Source organism: Phoca vitulina, unplaced genomic scaffold (assembly GCF_004348235.1).
Source record: "Phoca vitulina isolate PV1807 unplaced genomic scaffold, GSC_HSeal_1.0 scaffold9, whole genome shotgun sequence".
Lineage (NCBI taxonomy): Eukaryota > Metazoa > Chordata > Mammalia > Carnivora > Phocidae > Phoca > Phoca vitulina.
Genome location: NW_022589712.1, coordinates 35,930,488 through 35,954,177, shown reverse-complemented (window position 1 = coordinate 35,954,177; position 23,690 = coordinate 35,930,488). Strand labels below are relative to the sequence as shown.

The following is a 23,690-nucleotide window of genomic DNA, read 5'->3' as shown; positions in this document are numbered from 1 at the left end:
AAAAAAAAAAAAAACCACAGGGGCTGGGAGATAAAGTGAATGAGAGTTGACTGAACTCAAGAAAGAAATAGAAGAAAAAGACGAGAATAGGTTTAAATAAAAATTAAATATAGGGCACTGAAGAAAAGTAGGAAAACAACTGAGAGAATGAGAATTGGTTAAAAAAAAAGAAAAAGGAGTTAGAGAAATAAGCAAATAAGTAATATATGAATAACTGGAACTGAAACAACAAATATTGAGAGTTCATTGGGTACCCGGGAAAAGTGACTTTAAAGAATCAACTCTGAGACATATCCTAGTAAAATACTAGACTTTACAGATAGAGAAAACTCAGGGCCTCCAAGCAAAAAACAAAAACAATAAAGAACTTATAAGGGCAAAATAATTATAATGCCAGTGGACTTATCAAAAGCAAAAAGGTACCAGACCCAGATGGTTTCACAGGGTTTACCAAGTCTTTACACATGTAGTTCTGATGTCATATAGATTGTTTCTGAGATAGAAAATGAAGGAAACACCCCAATTTTTTTAGTGAAGTATAACAATGATACCTAAATCTGCTATATATAACACAAAAAATAAAATTAGACCAATTTATTTATGTATACTGTAGTGGACAGTCTTCAAGATGACCCCTAGTGATCATTGCCCCCTGGTGTTTACATCCTTGTACATGTGATCTTTTCCCCTTGAGTATGGACTGGACCTAGTAACTCTCATCTAATAAACAATACAGCAAAAGAAATGGGATGTCCCTTCCAAGATTAGGTTCTAAGATTGTGGGTTTCTATGTCAATTCTCTTTCTCTCAGAACCTTCAATTTGGGGGAAGCAAGCTTCCAGGTTATAAATAGCCCTGTGGCAAGCCCAGACAAGCCCAAGAAACTGATATTCCCAGCAAATAGTCAGTGAGGGCCTGAGGCATGCCAACAGCCACTGAGTGAGCTTTGAATCAATCTTCCCTCAGTTGAGTCCCGGCTGACATCTTGATTATAGCCTCATGAGAGACCCTGAGCCAGAGGCACCCAGCCAAGTCATATATAGATTCCTGACCCCTAGAAATAATAAATGTTTATGTTTTAAGCTCTAAGTTTTGAGGTGGTTTATTACTCAGCAATAGATAACTAATACAAATATCAAAGTAAAAACCCTAAATATTATCAAACAGATTTCAACACCATATTAAGGAAATCATACACCCTGAGTAAAAGGGGTTTATACTTTAATTAATGTTAGAAATCAATTATTATAATTAATCATATTAATAGGTCTAAGAAGAACAACCATTTATCTTCATAAATGGTGAAAAGTCCTTAAATGAAATTCAATACCTCAAAACTCTTGAAAAAATAGGAACGGAAGGATAATTCTTCAGCATGAATCTATATACAAATATAAACCTCAATCCTAAAGCTAGCCTCTTACTTAAAGGGAAACACTAGGGGCGCCTGAGTAGCTCAGACAGTTAAGCATCTGACTCTTGATTCCAGCTCAGGTCATGATCTCAGGGTCAGGAGATCAAGCCCCCTGTCAGGCTCCGCACTCAGAGGGGAGTCTGCTTGAGACTGTCTCTCTCCTTTTCCCTCTGCCCCATGCCCCCCTCCCATTCGCACACTCTCTTTCTGTAAAATAAATAAATCTTTAAAAAAAAAAAAGGTTGCAACATGTGTACTTCACATAAGAAAAGAGACTTTGCAGATGTAATTAAGATTACATACATTAATTTAGGGAGGTTATATGAGTGAGCCCAATTTAACCACATGAGCTCTTAAAAGCTGAGAACTTTCTCTAGCTGGAGTTACAGAGATGCAGCAGAAAGGTAAATGAGAAAAACTCAACCCACCATTGCTGTAGGGGGCCACACGGAAAACATGACAAGGAATGCAGATATTCTCTAGAAGCAAAGACTGGTTCCCAGCTGATAGTCAGCAAGGAAAGCAGGGACCTCAGTCCTACAAGTGCATATAACTGAAATCTGCCAGTTGTAATCAGGATGAGCCTGGAAGTGGTTTCTCCCGGAGTCTCCAGAGCCCAGTCCAGCCAACATACTGATTTTGGCCTTTTGTGACCAGGTTTAGAGAAACCAGTGAGCCCAGCCAGACTTCAGACCTATACATTTGTGAGATAAACTGATACTGTTTTAAGCTACTAAATTTGTGGCAATTTGTTATGGCTGCAATAGAAAACTAATACTCAAATAAGTGTTTTCTTAATTTATATTTCATTCTAAATATTTTAATTAGTCAAGATAGATTAAAATTAGAAGCAAATTATTTTATCACAGTTCTAGCTTTTTATTTCCTCACATCAATTTTATCACTACAAGGGAAACATAACATTTGAATGACTAGATTCTGAGCACTGAGGAATGCCAATTTTGAATTCATAAGTTAGTGTTTTGCTTTTAAAAATGTTTTTAAAATGTCATTTTCTCTAAGAATGTTTTATATGAAAATTATGACTCCACTGAATGCAATTTAATATAAGGGTCTATATATGCCAAGTAGACCTGAGTGTTTCTGAACTATTCTGAAATATTAATTCATTATGTGTATGATCAACTGGTGCTTACAGGGTTTGGGGACAGCTAGAATGCTGCATGAGCTCATTTTTTGGAATATTCGTATTCAGCGTATCTCTCATCTTCTGAAATATTTCCCATGGGTAACGGAAGAGCAGCAGGAAGGAAAATCCTAGTTGAGTGAATTCCAGGCAATTCTCCAAGGTAAGAAAGTTAAACAGGCTAAAAAAGGGCCAACATACATCCCGAAGGAAGAAACTTGTCTTTTTAGTGGAATGCGATAAAAGCTTTTGGTGTTCTTTTGGAACAAGTGGATTAAAAAAAAAAAAAAGAATAATAATTAAAGCAATTTGTCATAGAAGATAACCAACAATGTACTGATAAAGTTGGGGGAAAGATCAGCTAGAGTAACTTGTATTGACTTATCACTTCCTTGTAACTGTGCCTAGCGAGGTAGTTCAGTATGCAGTCCTCTCTATCAGCCTCTAAGTTCTAAGAACTTTTGTTTTTGATATGTAGGTTAAAAAGGGCTTAACAGCTGAAAACAGTGCTTTTCAAACTTCTATTGGGAAGGATCAGTTTCTACCATTTGTTTTTCAACTTGTTGACTGTGAATCAATACTTTTGTAAAATACAGTAAAACTATATTACTGGAAAAATGAAACAAAATCCCAATACATACAACTTTCTTGAATGGCAATGTCTAGTACATATGGGTGCTAAACATATGCTTAATGAGTAACTCAACTGAATGTAATTTAATATGAGGGCCTATATATACCAAGTAGCTGATCCACAAAAGAACATGTCTTCATTGGCAAGGTGAATGTATCTGGTATATTACTGGATCTATCTGATGAGAGCAAGCACCGTCAGACATCTCATAACCAATAAAGTACATATTTTATGAGACCCTAAGATACATGACACTCCCTTCACTTAGAGAACAACACAGCCAGCAAGGCAAGTTAGCAGTACTAAAAGACTAAGTAGTCTCTGATTATTTTTCCTGTGATTTTGCCTTTTGTCCTAAATCCTAACTACCCAAACACAGATCAGGAATGACTATGAAGAATAATGCAAAAGTTTAATAAATGCTTACAGATGAACACCAGGCTCTACGTTAAAGATATCCAGAGGATATCTATAAAGTTCAATTTGTACTTACTTTTATGTAGAGGATTTTTAAGTGTAATAAGGCACATTCACATATAGCTTAGAGTATTCTTTAAATATATATTTATATATGTAATATATTAAAAAGTATATATTTAAATTACATATAAATACCTGTATTTCAGGATAAAGTGAGAAAAGTATTTAATCCTTTCACACAGAGAACATTTTAAATTTAGTCTCACGTAGTCCATAAAGCCAATGACCACTTCCTCTTCACAGAATCAAATGTAGTATCCCAATGCAATCTGCACTGAGGACAGCAGAGGGCACTGTCATATGAAATGACCATTTTTCGCTGTGTACAAGGTTCTTCCCCACTTAAGAAGTACTAGTTTTCAAAGAGGCTAGGATCTTTATAAATTGTCTCATACACCAAAACTATTTCAATATATATATTTATGTGAATACAAAGATATATTTCAATTGATAAATTGGAACCTGAGTCATAAATTATAAAAAAGAAGAAAAATAATTTAATACTTTGCATGAATAAACTTAGTGAATCTTTCCTCATACTATTTCTATTACTATATGATGCCATTTATATAGAGTTCAAAAAGAGGAAAAATAGAACATATCAGTTATAGGATAATTTCCTTTCTTAGGAAATTAGGAAATAAGAAAAGAAGTACTTTCATAAGGAAAAAAATTAATTCTCATAAAATTTAGGGTAATAGTTTCCCTTAGATGGAAATAAGGGGGTTGTGACTTAGAAGGGGCTTATAGGAGACTTCAGGGTGCTGACAATGTTCCCATTCTTGACCTATATCATGGCAACATAGGTTCCCATTTTGTAATAAGTCATTAAACTCAACATTTCTGTTTTATACATACAAACCCAAAATAGTTTAAGGCCTTACCAAAATTACCTCAGTAGTTAGAAGAAATATACAAAAAAGATAATGATAAAAGAAATAGTATACATGTAGAAATACCTACTTTGAAAACAGGGGTTCTAAACCAAGGGTCCATGGATGAGATTTCATGCAAAGTTTCCTAAGATAGGGTTCTTAGCTTTCATTACATTCTCAAAAAACTAGAAGAACAATGTGCAATGTGAAAATATCATCTGGATATTAATATAGGTCCAGCTATCTTACTAGTAATTAAGTAAGTTCCGAATGACACAGAATAATGCATATTTAATATAGAAGAGTTTCTGGTTAAGGAAATCATTATCTTCATTCATGAAGTTAAAAATTCAGATGTGCTTAAATGCATAACAATTTGTGAAGTTATAATATGTGGAAGCAAAATGTATGACAATGATAGCATGAGGACAGGAGAAGGAAATAGGAGTATACTGTAGTGTTCTTGTATTTTATGTAAAGTAGCATAATATTATTTGAAAGTGGGCTGTGATAAGTTTAAAATGCATCATATTAACTCTAAAACAACCAGTAAAAAAAAAAAAATCTATATATGTCTGCATATGTGTTTATGTATGCTTATAAATGAGAAAATATTTTTCAGTATTTTAGAAATACGTATTTTTCTATATATGCTAGACACTACAATTCCAGAAATTTGTTATGTCTTGGTTTTCTGTTTCATTTTTCTAGGAATATATTTTTACTTTATATATATATGTTTATACACACACATACGTATTTATATATAGGCATATCTCATTTTATTGTGCTTTGCTTTATTGCACTTTGCAGATATTGTGATCTTTACAAATTGAAGCTTTATAGCAAACCTGCCATCCAGCAAGCCTATCAGCTCTGTTTTTCCAACAGCTCTGCTGACTTCATCTCTCCGTGTTGCATTTTGGTAATTCTTGCAATATTTCAAACTTTTTCATCATTATTATATTTGTTATGGTAATCTGTGATCAGTGCTTTGTGATGTTACTATTGTAACTGTTTTGAGGTGTCATGAACCATGCCCATGTAAGACCACAAACTTAACTGATAAACGTTGTGTGATCTGACTGATCCACACACTGGCCATCCTCCATCTCTCTCCCTCTCCTTGGGCCTCCTTATTCTCTGAGAGACAAACTGAAATTAGGCTAATTAATAATCCTGCAATGGTCACTAAGTGTTCAAGTAAAAGGAAGAGTTTCATGTCTCTCACTTTAAATGGTTAAGCTTAGCAAGAAAGGCATGTCAAAAGCTGAGGTAAGATGAAGGCTAGGCTTCTTATACCAGTTAGAAAGCAAAACAGCCTTATTGTTGATATAAAGTTTTAGTGGTCAGGACAGAGATCAAGCCAACACAACATTCTCTTAAACCAAAGCCTAATCCAGAGCAAAGGCCTAACTTTCTTCAATTCTAGGGATGGCTGAGAGAGGGGAGGAAATTGCAGAGGAAAAAAGTCTAAAGCTAGCAGCGATTGGTTCATGAGATTTAAGGAAAGAAATTTATAGCAAAAAAGTGCAAGGTGAAGCATCAAGCACGGACGTAGAAGCTACAGCAAGTTAGAATATCTAGCTAAGATAATTAATGAAGGTGGCTACACTAAACAGATTTTCAGTATAGATGAAATCGGCTTCTACTGGAAGATGCCATGTAGGACTTTCATAGCTAGAGAGCTTCAAAGCTTCAAAGGACAGGCTGACTCACTCATCAGGGGCTAATGCAGCTGGACTCTAAGTTGAAGCCAATGTTCATTTACCATTTCAAAAATCTTAGAGCCCTTAAGAATTATGCTAAATCTACTAAATGTGCTCTGCCTGTACTCTATAAATGGAGCAACAAAACCTTACTGATGGCACATCTGTTTACGAGACAGTTTAATGAATATTTTAAACCCACTGTTGAAACCTATTACTCAGGAAAGAAGATTCCTCTCAAAATATTACTGCTCATTGGTAAATGCAGCTGGTCACCCGAGAGCTCTGACAGAGACGTATGGGATTAATGTTGTTTTCATACCTACTAACACAATATCCATCTGCAGTCTATGGATCAAGGTATCATTTTGACTTTCAAGTCTTATTATTTAAGAAATACATAAGTCTAGAGCTGCCATAAATAATGATTCCTCTAATAGGTCATAACAAAGTAAATTGAAAACCTGGAAAGCATTCACCACTCTAATACCATAAAGAACATTCATGATTCATGGGAAGAGGTCAAAATGTCAACATTAACAGGGGTTTGGAAGAAGCTGATTTCAACCCTCATGGATGACTTTGGAGAGGTTCAAGACTCCAGTGGAGAAAGTAACTGCAAATGTGGTGGGATTAGCAAGAGAACTAGAATTAGAAGTGGAGCCTAAAGATGTGACTGAATTGCTGCAATCTCACGATCAAACCTGAACACATGAGGAGTTGCTTCTTACGGATGAGCAAAGAAAACGGTTTCTGAGGGGCACCTGGGTGGCTCAGTCGATTAAGCATCTGCCTTTGGCTCAGGTCATGATCTCAGGGTCCTGGGATCGAGCCCCGCGTCAGGCTTCCTGCTCAGAGGGGAGTCAGTCTGCTTCTCCCTCTGCCTCTCCCCTTCAGCCTGTGCTCTTTCTCTCGCTCAAATAAATAAATAAATAAAATCTTAAAAAAAGAAAGAAAAGAAAATGGTTTCTGAGATGGAATCTACTCCTGGTGAAGAGGCTGTAGAGATAGTTGAAATGACAACAAAGGATTTAGAGTACCACACAAACTTAGTTGATTAAGCAGCGGCAGGGTTGGAGAGGACGGACTCCAATTTTGAAAGAAGTTCTAGTGTAGGTAATATCCTCTATCAAACAGCCTTGCATGCTAAAGAGAAATCATTCGTGAAAAGAAGAGTCAGGTGATGCGGCAAACTTGATTGGAGTCTTATTTTAAGAAACTGCCACGGCCACCCCAACTTGTAGCAACCACCACTCCAATCATCAAGCAGCCGTTGAGACAAAACCTCCACCAGCAAAAGATGATGATTCACTGAAAGTTCAGGTGTCGGTTAGCATTTTTTAGCAATACAGTATTTTTAAATTAAGGTATGTACATGTTTAAGTCATAATGCTATTGCACACTTAATGGACTATAAAATAATGTAAACATAATTTTTATATGCCCCGGGAAACCAAAAAATTCATTTGGCTCACTTTATTGTGCTCTTCGATTTATTGTGATGGTCTGGAACCAAACACACAGTATCTGTGAGGTATGCCTGTATGTTAAAAGCAGGAAAAGGTAAATCTGTTGGTGTATAGAATAAATTTCATTTTCGAGGAAAGCCTGGAAAAAGACAGGTTGTCCTGGAAGCAGCTGCAGTGGTCCGTGTGTGAAGCTATGTGTGCCCAAATAGCTTTATAGTCATCTCAGACATCTTAAGAATAAAATGTCACAAAATGACATGCGCCTAACATCTAAAATGTGGAATTTCAAGAAACTATAAAGAGCTCTTATCTTCTTTTTGCTCTCAAAGGTCCCCTATTCAGATCATCATAGTTATGAAAACAGGCTTTTTATGCTAACAAAGAAATATGCAACTTTGAGGAAGGCCTTTTTGAATAATTAGGGTTCCTTTTGATGATTAAGTTAATGCAGTCAATAAATCTCTCTCCTTTCCTCTATTCTCTCCCTCTTTCTTTCTAACACTAATTCTAATATACAAACATATCTAACCCTTCACTGACAGTTCCTGATCAGCAGTATGGACTCTGGAATCAACATCCGGGGGCTCTGGGTAAACTATGGGGGTACAGAAGAGTTGATGAGAGGAGACTCAAATTCAACTGATGTCACATACCATGTTTGGTTTGCATTTCGTACTTTAGGACACAGTAGTTTTGCTTCTGTTTCTCCAGCAACAATTTTTTTTTACCCAAATAGACTGGCATTGAGTAATTAAAAATAAAATTGAGAGAACAGAAGCAGGCTGCCAGATGCCAGACGCTGGGACCAGTCATGGGTTCCTCAGACACCATCATCTCATCACTTCCTTCTCTGCAGTGGAGGAGGACATTTCCTCACTTCCTGTTTCAAAGGCTACTGTACCCTTGGCTTCCATGCAGATGCCCATGTCACTTCCTAGCTCTTTAACACTGGCATTATGTAGAATTCGTCGTATACCCGGCAATCTAAAAGTAAACGAGTAACGTTTATGATGGCTAAATGTATCATTCACACCACTTTGAAGAAAAAACCCTAACCATAAGGTTTCATTTAGAGTCGACAAACACAGTGAGGAAACCATATTACAATCCTATAGGAGTGAGAGAGAATTTGATAAAGGGGACCTTTGAAATTGGTAAATTAAGAAATGCATAAGCATTGCTTTTTTTCCCCTTAATTTAAAATATATTTGAAATAAATAATTCCAAGTACACTTAACAGTAGTCAAATATCTCATAATAAATGTCAAGAGCTTGCCGAAAACCTCTCTCCTTTACCAGTCCCATATTCAGCCTGAATTACTGCTATAGTGTCCTTTGGGACTATGGTAAGTGCAACAAAACTGATCTGGATATTGACTACTGAGTCATATGCATGTGATTTTTCTATAATTTGTGGGAAAAATGATTTTTTTCAAGGAGTAAAATGATTATTTGAGCTACTGAATACACTCCCAGAATTATTATGGCTAGGATTTAGGATGTCCATTTTACAGGCAAACATTTTCAGGGGAATAGACCAGATCCATATGAAGTAGGTTGATAAATGCAGTTGGCCTTTTGGGTTTAATTTCTTCCTTGGCTTTTGCAATTTAATGTACTTTTAAATTCATACAAAAACCCAGTTTTCACTTTAATGAAACAGTCTTATGTTGGTAGAAGTTATCTATATCCCTTAAATATGAAGATTAGTTATCATGGCATTTTGCTTTGACTAGGCAGCAGATGACTCTATTCAGAAGCAGGTATCAAAAAAGAACATTTCTAAGGCTTTAAGCCTGTCTTGTGCCTTCTCTTTTCTTCTAGGAAAGCCCACTGATTTGTACTTTTACACTCAATGTATTTTGATAACCTATTAAATGAATCTTGGTTTCTTGACTGGTCAGAAAACATTAAGCTCATGAAGGCTTGATGCTTGATGAAATTAAAGTACAAAAAGGAAGACCAGATTATTTTCTTTTGTGTTGTATTTTAATTAAATCACATTTAAAATTGTTGCACCACACATCAAACTTTGAAAATGTGTAACTAACATTTTATCCTGTAGTTCTAGTAATTCAAATTTCTTTATAGCTCAAGGGAACAATCTTGACAAAGAAAATTAAAATTTCAGTAGAAATTATTGACTAATATCATATCTCCAAAGATAAAATAATATCCTTCTACATATATTGAGGAAGAAATATATATTAAAAACATGAGACAGATGCTTATTTATATCTTTGGCTATTACCATAAAAGTTACAAAATACATATTGAATAATAAGCTTTTCTGAAAGAAAGGAATGTAAAAGGATGACTTTAGAATACTTTTAGTCATTAAATATAACCTTAAAAAGAAAAAGAAAAGCATAAACAAAACAAAACAAACCTCAACTAAGATCCCTGAGTACTCAGATAGCTAAAGCAGTATCAGAGATATAGGTCTGAGGGCAAATTTGAGGTACAGCCTTTGACTACCTTTTAAAAAGCTTTCCTATGTGCTAAAGCAATAGTTTTGAGTGGCTAGAGATATATTAATTCCATCTTAGCTGCAAAAGCATTTTATATTTATTTGTTTTGATTACAAAATTGTTGCATATCATCTTGGCCCTGGCTCTCTGACACAATGCCCTTTTTTTTAATGTACTGGGTGAGTTTTAATAATCTGTTTAGTTCTCACTTTCACACAGATACCAGAAGAAAAACATTTAAATGATTTTCCAATTTTACCTTCAATTTTATAACACATATAGTTATAAGTACAATATATTGCACCATCTAAATTAAGATATATTTTTTCAAGCATCAAATTCTAATAATCAATAATCAGCCCTTCTTCCTTATTCCTTAAATACCTCAAGAATACATTAACATATATATGTGCATATAGTTATATATTATCAGTATTTATACATATAAGTACATGTATATATAAATGTATACCTGCATATGCATATAAAGACTGTTGAAATGACAATAAGGATTTAAAATACTATATAAACTTAGTTGATAAAGCAGTAGCCGAGTTTGAGAGGACTGACTCCAATTTTGAAAAAAGTTCTGTGGGTAAAATGCTATCAAACTACAGATGTAGTGAGAAGAAGAGCCATATGCACCCCAATGTTCATAGCAGCAATGTCCACAATAGCCAAACTGTGGAAGGAGCCGAGATGCCCTTTCAACAGATGAATGGATAAAGAAGATGTGGTCCATATATACAATGGAATATTACTCAGCCAGAAAGGATGAATACCCACCATTTGCATCGACATGGATGGAACTGGAGGTGATTATGCCGAGTGAAATAAGTAAAGCAGAGAAAGACAATTATCATATGGTTTCACTCATGTGGAACATAAGGAACAGCACAGAAGACCATAGGGGAAGGGAGGGAAAACTGAAGAGGGGGAAGTCAGAGAGGAAGACAAATCATGAGAGACTATGGACTCCGGGAAACAAATTAAGGGTCTAAGTGGAGCGGGGGGATGAGGTAGCCCGGTGATGGGCATTAAGGAGGGCACGTGTTGTGATGAGCACTGGGTGTTATACACAACTAATGAATCATTAAACACTACATCAAAAACTAATGATGTACTACTATATGGTGGCTAACTGAACATAATAAATAAATAAATAAATAAATAAATAAATAAATAAATAAAATGGCACCATTTCCTCAAAAAAAAAAAAAAATGCTATCAAACAGCATCACATACTACAGAGAAATTGTTCATGAAAGAAAAAAATCCATCAATGAAGTAAGCTTCATTGGTGGCCACAGCCACCCCAACCTTCGGCCAATCACCACCCTATTCATTCATCCACTATCAACACTGAGGCAAAACTCTCCACCAGTAAAAAGATTACAACTCACTTAAAGCTCAGATGATGGTTAGCATTTTTTAGCAATGAAGTATTTTTTAATTAAGTATTTTTTAATTAAGCATTATGTTTTTTTCAAACATAATGCTACTGCACACAGTAGACTACAAAATAATGTAAACATAACTTTTACATGTACTAGGAAACCAAAAATTCATTTGACTAGCTTTACTGCAATATTTGTCTTGCTGTGATAGCTGGAACCAAACCTGCAGTATCTCTGAGGTATACCTCTATACAGTAATATATATAATAAATATATAAAAATATATGTTAATATGCATAGAAAATTTACACTACTATTAAAACATTTGTTTATATATAGTATAAAGGTATTACTAGAAAAATATATATTTTATATATAACACAAAGAGGTATAGTCAATATTAGAGGTAAAATGGGATCATAAAAAATAATCTAGAATGAGGGAGGAAGAGAAAGTAAGAAAGAATAAACAACAGATGGGACAAATAGAAAACAGAGACCAAGATGATAGATTTAAACCCTATTATATCAATAATGATGAATATAAATGGTGTGAACACTCCAATTAAAAGGCAGAGATTGTGAGACTTGATTAAAAAAGCACACCCAAATATATATTGTCTACTAACTAGCATTACATTTAAAAAATACAGCATAGGTTAAAATGAAAGGACAGAGAAAGATATACCACAGAAATATTAATCATAAGAAAGCTGGATGACTATATAAACAAAAGAAATTCCTGATTAGATCCTGGACTAGAAAAAAAGACATTAGTATAACAACTGAAAAAATCTGAATGAGGTCTTTAGATTAGTTAAAAGTTTTGTAACAATATTAATTTCTTGATTTGATAACTGTACTGTGGTTATGTATGATATTAACATTTGGGGAAACTGAGTGAAAGGTATATAGGAATTATCTGTGTAAAAGTTTTCCATAACTCCGTAATTAATACAAATGGAGAAACTAAAAATGCTTTTTAAAAAAATCTCTGCTCGGGGTGCCTGCGTGGCTCAGTCGTTAAGCGTCTGCCTTCAGTTCAGGTCATGGTCCCAGGGTCCTGGGATCAAGCCCCGCATCAGGCTCCCTGCTCAGCAGGAAGCCTACTTCTCCCTCTCCCACTTCCCCTGCTTGTGTTCCCTCTCTCACTGTGTCTCTCTCCGTCAAATAAATAAATAAAATCTTAAAAAAAATAAGAAATAAAAAGTCTCTGCTCTTCAGGGGCGTCTGGGTGGCTCAATGGTTAAGCATCTGCCTTCGGCTCAGGTCATGATCCCAGGGTCCTGGGATCGAGCCCCACATGCCCCACACTGGGCTCCTGGCTCAGCAGGGAGCCTGCTTCTCCCTCTCCCTCTACCTCTCCCCCTGCTCATGCTCTCTCTCTCTATCTCTGTGTCTCAAATGAATAAATAAAATCTTTAAAAAAAAAAAATCTCTGCTCTTCAAAAGACACAAAATAAAAAGGCTGAGAGAACATTCACAATACTTATATTTACAAAAAAAATGCTATATAATTGACTTATGTAAAAGGACTTTTATCCATAATATATAATAATATATAATATGCATAGAAAGGCATACTACTAAGCAACAAAATGAACAAACCACTGATATATGGAATAACACATATGAATCTTGAAAACAAACTGTAGTATATCCACGCAATAAAAAAACTCAACATTAAAAAGGAATGACGTAGTGATACATGGTACATCATTGATGAATCTCAAAATAATTACACTGAATGAAAGAAGCCAGGCACACACACACAAATATATACTGAATGAATCTATTTATATAAAATGCTAAAAATAAACCAAAAAAACAAATCTAACTTAGAGTGAAAAAGTGACTGGTGTTTGCCTTGGACTAAGGTGGGAATTGATTGGGCAACAGTACATGCAAACATGTGGAGCTGATAAAAGTGTTCTATATCTTGATTGTGGAAGTGGTTACACGGTGTAGAATGCAAATTATACTACAATAAAAGTGATTTAAGACTTGTTAAAATGAAGGCTAGAAGAGAGAAGCCTTTGATTAAATAATACACACCTTTAAGCATTCTTAATTATAGGTTTCTCTTTTTCTTTTTGATGGATATCTTTTATAACACCATGACTATTTTCATAGCATTTTAGTACAGTGGGTAGATTACAAGATTTAGCTTATATACTTTGATAATCTGAACTTTGAAAAACATGAAAGTTTGTGATTCAAAGAAACATAGCTGAAAGAGAATGAAAAAGCTGAATTAATTATCAAATATTTCTCCTCTAGTCTACTGCCCTACATGCCAGAGAGGAATGGCTTTCTCTTTAGTGTCTGAAAAGGAGAGTCAAAATTTTAAACACTGAAAGTCTCCTCTTAGTGTATGCTCCAACATTCTCCTTCCAGGATCAAGTGTATAATGAATAGGAAAAAAGGAGTGAGGCCAGGATTAGCCTTAAGGTTGAAAATCATCCCCAGTGAAAGGAGAATTAATAAGTTTAAAACTATGCCAGGTCGCCTGGGTGGCTCAGTTGGTTAAACATCTAACTCTTGATTTAGCTCAGGTCATGATCTCAGAGTCCTGAGATTGAGTCCCAAGTCAGGCTCCGCCCTGGCGTGGAGCCTGCTTGAGATTCTCTCTCTCCCTCTCCATCTGCCCCTCCCCCCTACTTGTGTGCTCTCTCTCTCTCTAAAAAATAAAAATAAATTTAAAACTCTGCCAAAATATTACCATACTAGCATTTCTGTAAAAGTATAAGAGCAGTAAGGTAATCTTAAGACTCTAATCAGTATCATGTGTACATCAATGTGTACCTTGGTTAAGTGTTATGCTAAGCATCTACATGTTCATTGAATCACTTAAATCTATAAACATCCAGCAGAGATTATTTATATTTTATAAAGAAATTGAGACTTAGATAAAATAGTTATTAAAAGTCAAATACAGCTGACCCTTGAACGGTGTCAGGTTTAGGGGCACTTACCACCCCCCATGCAGTCAAAAATCTGTGTAGAACTTTTGACTGTCCCAAAACGTAACTACTAATGGCCTACTGTCGATTGAAAGCCTTATTGATAACAGTCAATTAACACATATTTTGTATGTTATATGTATTATGTACTGTATTCTTACAATAAAGTAAGCCAGAGGGAAAAGAAATGTTATTAAGAAAACCATAAGGAAGAGGGGCGCCTGGGTGGCTCAGTCGATTAAGCATCAGACTCTTGATTTTGGCTCAGGTCATGATCTCTAGGGTCCTAGGATCCTAGGATCGAGCACTGCTTCATGCTCTGCACTTAGTGCATAGTCTGCTTGGGATTCTCTTTCTCCCTCTCCCTCTGCCCCTACCCCTGCTCGTGCTCTCTCTCTAAAATGAATAAATAAAATCTTAAAAAAAAAAAAAAAAACCATAAGGAAGAGAAAATACATTTACAATACTGTTCTGTATTTATAGAGAAAAACCCATGTATAAGTGGACCAGCACAGTCAAACTCAGGTTATTTGATGATCAACTGTAGATAAAAGTGGCAAATTGGGATTGAATCTAAGTGTATCTAACTCCAGTCTTTGGGCTTTTTACTGTTCTGCCATTTTATCTCCAATTATGCTAAGTATACCACCTTCCGTATTATAAAGAGGCTCAAGTGTGTAAGTCTGTACAGATCAAAGAACACTATACTGGTTCTCCTTATATCTGAGCTAGGAAGTCTTAGGAATGGTAACTAAGAATGTAGTTTCAAGCACATGTAAAGCATTATATTCTACAAAATATCATTCCTATAAAGTACAGCTATCCAATATTAAAAAGAATTCTGGAGACTGAGGGCTATAGGTCCCAAATAATTTTCTCTAATTTTATTCCCTAACCAGCCCAAAAGCTCCACAGAGTTAACACCAATCACAGTAAAGATAAGAAATGGACCTCAGAGAACCTACTTTTACTGGTAAGAGGACAATTATAGCAGTGCCTCTTTCTCCACTCTCTCTCTCTCTTTTTTTTCTTTAGTTTTTTATTTTTCTCTGTATAATTCTTTTGAATATTAAAGTTTCATATATTTACTTGACTTCCTTCTCCAGGAATTTTGCTAACATGGATTTAATTTGTTCAAAATCATTTTACTTTGTTAACTTTTTGAAATGCATAGTAATAAAGTAATGGTAGAGTTATTATACTAGATTGATTAAAATTTATCTACTTTAATAACTGACAAGAAGAAATCTCAGAGACATAGAGAAAATCCTGAAAGCAGCTCGGAACAAGAGGTCTGTAACCTACAAGGGTAGAAACATTAGATTAGCAGCAGACCTATCCACGGAGACCTGGCAGGCCAGAAAGGACTGGCATGATATATAATTCAGGATGCTAAACAAGAAAAATATGCAGCCAAGAATACTTTATCCAGCTAGGATGTAATTCAAAATAGGAGATAAAAAGCTTCCAGGACAAACAGAAACTAAAAGAATTTGTGATCACCAAACCAGAAATATTGAAATGGATCCTCTAAGCAAAGAGAGAGCCTAAAAGTAACATAGACCAGAAAGGAACACAGACAATATACAGTAACAGTCACCTTACAGGCAATACAATGGCACTCAATTCATATCTTTCAATAGTTACCCTGAATGTAAATGGGCTAAATGCCCCAATCAAAAGACACAGGGTATTAGACAGAATAAAAAAGCAAGACCCATCAATATGCTGTCTGCAAGAGACTCATTTTAGACCCAAAGACACCTCCATATTTAAAGTGAGGGGATGGAAAACCATTTATCATGCTAATGGACATCAAAAGAAAGCTGGGGTGGCAATCCTTATATCAGATAAATTAGATTTTAAACCAAGGACTGGAAGAGATGAGGAAGGACACTATCATAATTAAAGGGTCTATTTAACAAGAAGATCTAACAATTGTAAATATTTATGCCCCTAACATGGGGCAGCCAATTATATAAGCCAATTAATAAAAAAATCAAAGAAACACATCGATAATACAATAATAGTAGGGGACTTTACCAACCCCCTCACTGCAATGGACAGATCATCTAAGCAGAATATCAATAAGGAAATATGGGCTTTAAATGACACACTGGACCAGATGGACTTCACAGATATATTCAGAATATTCCATCCTAAAGCAACAGAATACACATTCTTCTCGAGTGCACATGCAACATTCTCCAGAATAGATCACATCCTGGGTTACAAATCAGGTCTCAACTGGTACCAAAAGATTGGGATCATTCCCTGCGTATTTTTGGACCACAATGCTTTGAAACTGGAACTCAATGGCTTTTATGATATTAAGGTATGTTCCCTCAAACCCTACACTGTGAAGAGTTTTAATCAAAATAAAACAGGATCATAGGGGAAGGGAGGGAAAAATAAAACAAGACAAATCAGAGAGGGAGACAAACCATAAGAGACTCTTAATCTCAGGAAACAAACTGAGGGTTGCTGGTGGGGGAGGTTTGGGGATGGGGTAACTGGGTGATGGACACTGGGGAGGGTATGTGTTGTAATGAGCACTGGATATTATATAAAACTGATGAATCACAGGCCTGTACCCCTCAAACAAATAATACATTATTTGTTAATTAATTGAATTTAAATTAAAAAAGTAAAACAACTGACAAGAAGAAAATATTCACTAATTGATCATTTGTTTAAGAATACAAATAACATTTATATTCGAGCAAAAAATAAGTTTGAGCATATTGATTATATTTATGGAGGGAGTAAAGCAATTTTTATCTTACCTGAAATCACACGCTGTAGTAAATTCTGCTCCTCCACCCAATGCCCGACCTTGAATCAGCGCAACACTTATTAAAGGGAGTCTGTTTATTGAAGGAAAAAAGGAAAATATGGATGTTAATATTTTTCATTTCAATATTAATTTACAAATATTACTTTAAAAAAAACTTGAGACAGAGCAGAAACAAAATTATTGAACTATGTTCATAATAACAAACATACCTCAAAGGATCGTGGAACCCTGACCGTGTGTATCATGAGGAATAAAACAGTGTAATTCTTGGGCACCTGGGTGGCTCAGTTGGTTAAGCGACTGCCTTCGGCTCAGGTCATGATCCTGGAGTCCCTGGATCGAGTCCCGCATCGGGCTCCCTGCTCGGCAGGGAGTCTGCTTCTCCCTCTGACCCTCCCCCCTCTCATGTGCTTGCTCTCTCTCATTCTCTCTCTCTCAAATAAATAAATAAAAAATCTTTAAAAAAAAAAAAAACAGTGTAATTCTTAAGATATAGTAACTCATACTAAATGCTGTGTAAGTTTATCAAACAACCTCCCTGAAATCATCTATTTTTAAACTTATATATGAATAATATACATAAAATATATAAAGTATATATTATAAATATTAGCTGATAAAAATACCTTATGTATATTTTTATATATTACTAACTGTATTTTTTAACTATATATTGTAACTTTCTTCTAAATAAATGAATGTTTTTTATATAATATACAGCTCCTACAACTCCTCAGCCACTGGCAATCAAGAATAATTAAATGTGATCTTATTTTACTCCATTTTTATTGATGTCACGTTAGGTGGCAAAACTAAGGCTATCTCCAAAGGAAGACTGAGCTCCAAAACTGTGTTATTATAAAGATTCCTATCAAAAGTCTTATTGCCTATTGAAATGATTGATAAAGTAACACTATATAAAGGAATGGGTCTGTGGTAAAAATAAATCTCTTCACCTTTCCTGACTGCAAAGACCCACTTTGAAAGAAGTATGTAAGTATCACAAGGTAAATACATATGCTTTGAAAGTATGGAATATTTTGTAGGTTGTAATCAAATGCAAAGCTGCACGCCTAAAGTAATGGAAAAATGTATTAACACCTTCTGCTTCCAAATAAAAAGGATTAAAAAAACTTTTAAGATTTATCTAAGAAAAAGTCAAGTAAATAGGGAAAGGAAGGTGAAGAGGAACTAAAACAATGAAAAAAAGCATTTTAGAATAATGTTTTGATTCCATTATTCTTTCTAGGCTCTTACATATGAAGAGCACCAAAATTAGAGTGATGTCCAACTAGTAAGTATGCTAAATAATATGAATCCTTAGTTTTTATAATTTTATAAGCTCTTTAGGAAAAATGCCATGTCTTAAAATTTTTTTTATCTTTCTCTTAAATACCTATGCGTACTTCACTAACGTTTAATTAAATGACTGTCTTTGATAGCACAAATAAATAGGTTATCATTAAAATAAATATAATTCGAAAATCAGGAATTTTTTAACTGGTGCAAAACAGAACAATGAAGAGCTCTTTTTGGTTTTTTTAGATTTCATATTTTAAAATGAAAGATACATTACCTCATAAATCTTGTTAAGGTGTTTTGCATGAACATACATAAGGCCATTCCATCCTTTAAAGAAGAATAAGCATAAACACAAAGGTATAATGTGAATGTATTATGTAAGAAATTTTTCAATTTTTTTCAGGATTTAGAAAGTAATGAAGCCAAAAATATACCCAACTTTTTTTTTTAAATGAGGTTTTCACTTAAAACTCTTTGATGCTGTCAGAAATGCAAATGATGCAGTATTAAATTTTGTTGACCATATAGGGCTCCTTGAGCTCAGATCTACATGAGGGATTAGCAAAGCCTTAGGCATGAGAGTCAGATCACATATCCCAGAAGAGTGTGAAGTTCTACTCAGGGTAATCTGGGAGAAAGAGACATAAGATGTACCCACCTATTATCTCAAATTCTGATCCCCTAAGAATATAAACATATAAAAACAAATTTCTTAAAAGTACAGTTGACCCTTGAACAACACAGGTTTGGATGGTATGGATCCACTTACATGTGGATTTTTTATAGTACAGGACTGTGAATGTGTAAATGTGTATTCTCTTCCTTATGATTTTCTTGACATTTTTTTTTCTGTAGCTTACTTTATTCTAAGAATACAGTATATAATACATATAACATACAAAATATGTGTTAATCAACTGTTTATGTTATCAGTTAGGCTTCTACTCAGTGGTAAACTATTAGAAGTTAAGTTATTGGGGAGTCAAAAGTTATATGCAGATTTTCAACTGCACAGGGGTCAGGGCTCTAACCCCTGCATTGTCCTGTAGTTAACCTAACTGTACTCTAAACTACACTAAACTGCCTAGTAGTCTAAACTGCCACCTAACTGTAGTCTAAACTCACTGCTTCTTTTTTAACTCACATACTTCCTTCAACCTAGTGTAATCTAGTCTTCAGCCTTCTCTCAAAAGACTCCCCTCAAAGGTTTCTAATAATCTTCTATTTGTTAAATGACTTTTCCTTATCCTTATCTTCCTGTCTCTATAACATAGGTATCTTGCTTTGACCAGTTTCTGTATTTTAAAAGCCTCTAATAGTTTCTACCAATACTTTCCACTCTTGATTCCCTTCCTATTTCTTTGATATTTCCCTTCCAGTTTTCTTCTTTGTCTCTCCTTATTCAGCTAAATAAGTAATTTAATACCTGTAAATGCATGTATTCCCCAAAAATCCAACCCATGATTCTCTTTCTCTTCTTTATCTACAATTTCTTCCTTGGAAATCTCATCCACCCCCATTGCTTCAACTCTTGTTCTCATGTAGACTCCCAAAACCTCCCAGAAATTTGACATTCTGCCAAGACTTCAAATTCAGCATGGCAAAACCAACTGGGAGTGGGAAGAGCTGAGTTTGGGTCCTAGTGCTACTGCTTAATAATAACATGAACTGGAGCAAGTCTTAACTGAGTTTCCTCATCTGAAAGGAAGGAATGATGAATAAAAAAAAAAAATACTTGTTCTATTTGACTTAAAAGATGGTTGGAAAGATGAAAATGTACCTAGATACTCTGTAAAAGATCACATAAATGTGAGTTCTGAGTTAATTAAAAAAAAAAAGGTCTTCTGGTCATTAAGGCTCAGAATTTTGGCATTTTCTTTGATTCTTCCATTTCACAGTTCACCCACAATTAGTTACCAAGTATGTCCTTTGAAATATTTCCAGTATAAATCCCTTCTTTTTCTATTTGCACTGCTGCTACACTGGCTCAGACTTATGTTACTCATACTTAGATCATGACAACAGCCTTGTTTCCTAACTAGGAATGCATTTCCTAACTATATTGCATCAAAGTACATTATATTATACAAAGTATTTTAAGAAATGCTTGAATAAACTGAGATGAGTGCCAAATAAGAAGCAATTCATTTCAATTGGGTCAGGGTAGTTGGGAAAGCTTTACAGAGAAAGGAAGATGGCATTTGCTAGGCCTACACAATAAGCCTTTTGAGGTTGACAAAATGCCTTCTTTATCCTCAGAAGCTAATACAATGTTTTGCATATAATATTTGCTTTTGAAGTTAACTGAATCAGATGAATTTTAGATGGAAAACTGTGTTATTCTAGAAAACAAATGCAGTCAATGAAAGGTAAAAACCAACATAAATTAAATATAAATTTCCTAACTGAAAGCCTTTATCAAAAGGTCATTCTATATTATAAATTGATAAGAAAATTAACACAAGCACAAAGAGCTAGAAGGTTTAAAACTAGACTGATTTACATTCCATTAAAATCTATGCAATAGGGGTGCCTGGGTGGCTCAGTCAGTTGAGCAGCCAACTCGTGATTTGGCTCAGGTCATGATTTCCTGGGTCTTGAGATGAAGTCCTGCATCAGGCTCTGTGCTAAGCAGGGAATCTGCTTAAGATTCTCTCTCCTCTCCCTCTACCCCTCCCCCTGCTCATGCTCGCTCTAAAATAAATAAATAAAATCTTAAAAAAAAAATCTGTGCAATGAAGCCTGTTAAATTATCTCAATAAATTAATCTTAATAGGCCTATTTTCTATTATGCTAGACTTAGAGTACTTAAAATTCTGGCAGAACCATCTAGAATTGATAGAAATGAAAGTGAAGCAGGTATTAGACTGTATACTGTTATAATTCTCATTCAAAAGATAAGTCATATTAAAAATGTTTAAAAGCAGTATAGAACAATGGTTAACAACACAGACGCTAGAGCTAAAACGTCTAGGTTGAATCTAGGCTCTACTACTTACCAGCTAGTCTGGCTTTGGGCATGATACCTAACCTCTGTGCTTCAGTCTCCTCACCTATAATAACAGTACCTATCTCATTAGGGTAGTTAGTAATGATTAAATAAATCTGACATGTAAAGAACTTAGTGCCTGATATATAGTAATAGAATAAGAAATGTTATCTAGCATTGCTATTATTAATATCAGTAATAGCATTGGCCATTGGATAATGAATAAGCTTTGGCTTTAAATGTATCATAAAGTAAAGATTACACTGTACTAGCCAACAAGACCTAGGGAGAAAAAAGATTAGATCTGTCCCCCAAAGCCATTGGGCCAAAAATGGTTAAATGCTCAAGCCCTTTCCCGGGCTGTAAGAAGAAAATAAGTCAATGAGAGATAAAATCCAGCTTGTGATAGAATAAGTTGAAAAAAAAGGAACCAATGAAAAGCTATACCTGCTCTGATGAATGAAGCCTAGAAGCTGGAAAGTAACAAAAAAAAAGGTTTTAAGAGCTGCTGCAGACAGTGATATTTTCATCCAGCTAAATGATACCCTGAGGCCCAAACCTACTCCTTCAGTTCTTACTTGTGTAACAAAGATGAGAAGCACAATGCTCAGCCAAAGTGCCAAAAGGAACTATTAAGGTCTTATTTACTCTGAGCCACATTTATCCTGAGTGGAAAAGTGCTCAGCCTATAAAAGTATCTTATCCTAGAACCATAAATGAGACTTTCTCTTTTTTTCTCTAAGTGCTTGTTGTATGGATTCATTAATTTCTTCAAAATACAGGGAGGGTTTAGAGAAAATTAGAATAATTTGTCTATAAATTAATGAGGCTAAAACTGAACAACAGCAAAAGCAAAAATTTAGCAAAAGCAAAGAAGACAGATGAGCACTCTGAGGTCACTGTAGAAATTTAAGCAACAGTGAAAAATAAGGATGATGGATTGGCAGAAAAGTAACTGAAAGGTCAGGGAACAAAGGAAAATACTACCTTTAAGCTAGAGTAAGAGTATAAAGGTTTCTAAAATGCCAGACTTTTCCTTGAGGAATTATACCCATTCACTGCAGAATAAGTAGGTTTGTTTTCCCATATCTTGAAGATTATAATTGGATTTGATGATTTCTGCCTTCTGAAAAAAGACTTCTGATAGTCTACAGAACATCTGTGGCATCAAATCCAACTCTTACAATTGGGTTAATACATTAGATTTTTTTCTTATTTTATTCTTTTCTCTGCCCCATAACCTTTCAGGGCTAATGTGTGTGTTATGCTAATCCATCTCCCTGCCTCAACTTTTTTCAACCAAGGATTAACTGCCTAAAAGGGACATGAGGGTTTTACTGGATTAGTCTACTTCTACTTATATTAGGTAATTTTCACTAATAAAATAGTTTTTAAACTTTGAAAAAATACACTGGCAAAAACATCAACATAATTATCTTTTCTCTTTAAAAAAAAAAAGCCATTTAATAATCACTTTCAAGTATCTTATTATAATTAAAAGGGACTATAATCCAATTACTAAAATCATCATCTATTCTAGTTATCTCATCATCCTCAGAAAAGCAAATTCACCAGATAAGCAAATGCTAGTGATACATCTGCAACAACAAAGAGTAAGTATATTAGATAAAGAAAAGCTTCACTTAGAGAAAGGCTGTTCATAACTGAATGTTAAGAGTCTCAGAGTATCTCAGCTGTGAGGGGCAGATGCATTTATACATGCAGCTGCAACTCATACAGATGTGTGAAGCTCAAAAGTCCTGAGGCCATTTTAAATCTCAGTTTTACACATATTCATAGTTCTTTCTCAGGCATATAGAAATCAGCATGATTCTAATTTTCGCTTTTACACGTATACAAAATAAAAAATCCTGGCCATATGATCTAAAGAGACAGGAACAACCTTTTAACTAGAAGAAAGCAAAATAACCTTTCACTTTTTTAGGGATGTTTTCCTACCCGACTTATATCAGACCCAAAATAATCTATTATCTCATTCTATCTATCCAGTGTCTTTTATGAGCAAAGTAAGGTGCCTAGAAAT

General features: G+C 34.7%; 1 protein-coding gene across 4 annotated transcripts in view; it reads right to left on the bottom strand.

The window, feature by feature from the left end:
• The window catches only part of ECHDC1 (ethylmalonyl-CoA decarboxylase 1), a 55,668-nt gene that overhangs the window by 13,962 nt on the left and 18,016 nt on the right, over positions 1-23,690 (bottom strand). For all 4 annotated transcript variants that reach the window (XM_032407914.1, XM_032407911.1, XM_032407910.1 and 1 more), the window contains 2 exons: positions 18,932-18,984; positions 17,345-17,425 (listed from right to left, as the gene is read on the bottom strand). In XM_032407914.1, coding sequence (XP_032263805.1) covers positions 17,345-17,425; positions 18,932-18,984 — 134 coding nt within the window. The remainder of the gene's footprint in view (positions 1-17,344; positions 17,426-18,931; positions 18,985-23,690) is intronic.